At 52.3% G+C, this 4,756-nt stretch overlaps 1 protein-coding gene across 1 annotated transcript; it reads left to right on the forward strand.

Moving 5' to 3' along the window:
- The first annotated feature begins 444 nt into the window (after positions 1–444).
- On the forward strand, positions 445–2,493 carry LOC115325080 (uncharacterized protein K02A2.6-like). The gene has a single exon (XM_040216126.1). It carries the CDS (start codon positions 757–759, stop codon positions 2,350–2,352), a length of 1,596 nt encoding a protein of 531 aa, XP_040072060.1. The 5' UTR covers positions 445–756; the 3' UTR covers positions 2,353–2,493.
- The last annotated feature ends 2,263 nt before the right edge of the window (positions 2,494–4,756 follow it).

The following is a 4,756-nucleotide window of genomic DNA, read 5'->3' on the forward strand; positions in this document are numbered from 1 at the left end:
ACCTTCGATATTTCAGGCAGTCATGGATGACGTGTTAAAAGGGCTGGATCGCGTAGCGTGCTATCTGGACGACGTGCTGGTAGCTGGAGCTACGTTTGATGAGTGTTTCCAAAAGGTGGAAAGTGTTCTGTCACGGTTTCAGGACAGGGGCATACGGTTAAAGAAAGAAAAATGCAGGTTCTTTCAAACGTCGGTCTCGTACGTGGGGCACGTTCTTGATGAAAAGGGCATACGCCCGTCAGATGAAAAAGTAAAGGCAATAATGGAGGCGCCGTCACCAAAGGATGAATCACAGTTGCGGGCCTACCTGGGGTTGCTTAACTTCTATGGGAAGTTCGTTCCTAACATAGCCGCCAAGCTAAGGCCTTTGTATGACGTAGGAAACCAGGAAAAAGGTTTCAACTGGTCACTTCAGGCAGAACAAGCATTTCAGCAAATAAAACGTGGCTAACGGGCGAGAATGTTTTGACATACTACGACCAACAAAAAGAGATTGGGCTTGTGTGTGACGCGTCAGCGTATGGCGTAGGCGCCATTCTGTTTCATAAGAATGGTAAAGATGAAAAGCCAATTGCATACGCGTCTAGGGCACTGAGCAAAGCAGAGCAAGGGTACGCTCACATCGAAAAAGAGGCTCTCGCTGTTGTCTATGGGCTCAAGAAATTTCACAAGTACCTGTTTGGGCGTAGTTTCGTCATTTATTCAGATCACCAGCCATTAGCTAGCCTTCTGGCGCACGGCAAACCTGTTCCAGTGATGTCAGCGGCACGCATGCAACGCTGGGCTTTGTTGCTAGCGGCATACGATTACAAATGGGTGTATCGTAAAGGCAGCGATATTGGAAACGCTGACGCGCTGTCGCGGTTGCCGTTGCCGAATGATAAGGATGTTTCAGATTATGTACATTTCTTCTCAGTTGTCGATGGACTTCCCTTGTCTGCTGACGCGATCCAAAAGGGAACGAGCACTGATAGGGTGTTATCGAAAGTGTTGATGTACACGAGGAGTGGCTGGCCTACGCGTGTAACGGACAGTGAATTGTCCCCGTACTTCGTCCGCCGGCATGAGCTGTCCGTAGATCAGCAGTGCGTTACGTGGGGAAATCGTGTGATTGTCCCTCGCCGCTTGCGCAAACAAGTTTTAGCGCTTATGCACGAAGGTCACCCCGGAGTTACGCGCATAAAAATGCTCGCGCGTAGCTATGTCTGGTGGCCTCAGTTAACACAAGACATTGAATGTGCTGTTAAAAGTTGCAGTACCTGTCAGTTGACGCAAAACGCTTCACCGAAGGCCCCACTACAAACTTGGGGTTGGCCGAGCCGCAGATGGCAACGAATCCACCTGGATTTCGCATTCACAGACAACCAGTGGCTTTTGGTGCTGGTGGATGTACACTCCAAATGGGTGGAGGTGTTCGTGATGAGTTCAACAACGGCAGAAAAGACTATGGAAAAGCTTCGGAGTGTGTTCGCGGCGTATGGCCTTCCGGAGGAGGTCGTTACGGACAACGGGCCGCAGTTCACTGCGAAGAACTTCACAGAGTTTCTGCTCAGGAACGGAGTGCGTCATACCAGGACACCTCCGTACCATCCGGCATCAAATGGAAGTGCTGAGAGATGCGTCCAGACGGTCAAACGGGATCTTCTGCGACAGCTTCTCGACGAAAACTCTTTGGGCGTCAGGAAGACCCTACAACACCGTATAGACCAGTTTCTATTCAGGTACCGGAACACCCCCACCACGACAACGGGGCAAACGCCTGCTGAACTGTTCCTGTCGTGGAAGCCCCGCACCCGCCTGACCCTGCTACAGCCAGATCTGGAGAGACGTATAGCAGATCGTTTCTTTAAGATCAAGAGCCAAGCTGACGACAGAAGAGGGCCGTGGAGGTCATTCGAAGAGGGCGAAAGAGTAATAGTTCAAGGCCTTCGTCCGGGGGAGGCAAAGTGGCTACCTGGGGTCATCGAAAGAAGGTGCAGTGCCGTTACGTACATTGTGCGTGTGGGACGCGGGACCAGGTTTGTGCATGCAGAAAATTTACGTCCTCGTTATTTTGAAAGTGACGAACAAGGGTCCCGGGAGCCTTCATGTGTGGTACCCAGTTCGATTCCAGACCGTGTGCCGGAGGCGTCTGCTACGAGTCCTCCTCTTCCTGCGTTGGAGTCTCCGAAAGCGGCTGCAGCACCGCCAGAGCCACCCGAAGACTCAGCCCCCTTGGGTCAGCGGAATGCAAGTCCCCGCCAAGGTTCCGCACCGCAGTCCCCTCTCCGAGAACCGGCCTCTCCTCAAGGGGCAGAGACTCTTCGACGCAGTGCTCGTGCGAGAAAACCTCCCGATTGGTACACGCCCTAACATTGAGTAAACAAAATTTCTGGGGAGGAGTGTAGTATCTTGCGAAGCGCATCGCGTATGACGTCACATTGATAGTGCGTCGCTTATCTCTATATAAGCGCTGGGAGCCGTATGCTCCGTGTTCTTTTGGTTACGCACTGGCGTGCTCTATAAACCGTCTACGTTGGTCGTCACTCTGGCTCTGCCTCGTCGCTCGCGGCTACAACAGAGTGCACCCTGCCCGTTTCAATCTGGATGAGCATCCTAACGGCGTGCGGTCGTGTATCACTTCTGCGTGAGGCACGTTGAAGACCCCAGGCTAGCAATTGTACTGCACTGGCTAAATTGCTCATCTACAGCTGGGGGACTGGTCGCCCGTTGAGGCAGACCAAGTTCTAGGCTGCATAAACAAAAACGCAACCCAGTTTTTTAGAGCGCAGCTCTTAGGGGCCCGTTCCCGGCTTGAGCGGCGTCGGCGTCGGCGTCGGCGTCGGCGTCGGCGTAACCGCAACCCTCGTAACCCTCGTGAGGGTTACGAGGGTTACGAGGGTTAATCTCATGAGGGTTACCCTCACGAGGATCACGAGGGCCACGAGGGTTACTTACCCTCTAAAGGGTTACCTTCACGAGGGTTACCCTCACGAGGGTTACTTACCCTTGTAACCCTCACGAGGGTTACGAGGGTTAGTAACCCTCGTGAGGGTAACCCCCGTGAAGGTAACCCTTTTGAGGGTTACGAGGGTTAGTAACCCTCGTGAGGATAACCTTCACGAGGGTTACCCTCACGAGGGTCACGAGGGCTATGAGAGTTACCCTCACGAGGGTTACTTACCCTCGTAACCCTCACGAGGGTTACGAGGGTTAGTAACCCTCGTGAGGGTAACCTTCACGAGGGTTATCCTCACGAGGGTCACGAGGGTTATGAGAGTTACCCTTACGAGGGTCACGAGAGTTACCCTCACGAGGGTCACGAGAGTTGCCCTCACAAGGGTTACTAGGGTTACCCTCACGAGGGTCACGATGGTTACCCAGGTCGTGACCCCCCCTGGGGTCACGTGACCTGGGGATACCCCCCGAGGTCACGTGACCCCCTGTTGACGTCATAGCCACTGATGATGTCATCATTGACGTCACTGATGACGTCACCGGCATCCGCATCGTCATCGTCATCATCACTGATGACGTCATTAGTGACGTCACTGATGACGTCACCGGCATCCGCATCGTCATCATCATCACTGATGGCGTCATCAGTGACGCTACTGATGACGTCATCGGTATCGTCACGTGGCCCCAGGTCACGTGACCCCCCGACGTCACGTGACGGCCCAGGGTCACGTGACTCCCACAAGGTCACGTGACCCCCAAGGTCACGTGACCCCCCGCCCCCCGAGGTCACTTGACCCACCCCCCAGTACCCTTCCCTCCTCCTCCTCAAGAGCTGCGCTCTAATTCGGCGTTACAGGGAGTTGTAAACGGCTTTCATTTTTTTTGTTTAAACACGTTGGGGTTTTAGGCTAAAGGCGAGCGCAATGCCGCAATTCCTCCCGTAGCGGCCGTTCCGGGAGCTGCAAGGCCACACGTTTCGGTTCAGGTCGAGTTGAGCAAGGACCAGTGGCGCCACCTCGCAGTGCCATTTCGCAGTAGCTACGTAAACTAATTTTCATGTGTTGACTCGTTGCTAAACGGGGCACTGTTATCGTATCCAGTTTGGTCTCGGTGGACGCGAGGGGTCCTAATGCGGTCCGGGTTTCAAGGGTGAGTTTCCTAACTTAGTATTTTAAAAACGTTTCAACGTGTATTCCACAACATCAAGTTTGCTAGTCTTAAAAAGCTTTTATTGTAAGCTCGTTCTGATCATGCGCTATAAGCAGCACTCACAAATATAACGTCCAGTGAATACTCCCTATTGGCGACGTACACGATCGAGAGCGTCGCTGTGGTTGGCCTTCCACGATTGGCTGAATGCTGACTTCGACGTCAGCAAAGGATTTCTCATCGGTGGAAATAAGAGGAATGTAAGAACTTCAATTTTTACGATGTTGGCAGTGTTGGTTTCAGAATGATTTCAAGCTTCCACCAAACTCATTACAAACACCATCGAACTTGTTGTTCGCAAGGTAATGACGTCACAAGAGGTATGCATAGATGATAGTTAGATGAATAGAGAGATGGGGTTTACTTGCGTGCCTGCAAACAGCCAAGTGTCCTGAGCACCAGTGCACTATCCTGTACACCAATGCATAAAAGTATATGATAAAAACACAATCAGGCGAAAAAATGCGGAAGCATAAAGGCCCGTTCACACTCTTGCGACCGAGTACGACTGAGAGAGACGAGATCTCTTACAACTTCTTAAATGTTTCTAGAATGAGGGAACACACTGACATTGTGGCGCCATCTATGCGGTGACCCTAGAACTGCA

Source organism: Ixodes scapularis, unplaced genomic scaffold, assembly GCF_016920785.2.
Source record: "Ixodes scapularis isolate PalLabHiFi unplaced genomic scaffold, ASM1692078v2 PGA_scaffold6__148_contigs__length_123643588, whole genome shotgun sequence".
Lineage (NCBI taxonomy): Eukaryota > Metazoa > Arthropoda > Arachnida > Ixodida > Ixodidae > Ixodes > Ixodes scapularis.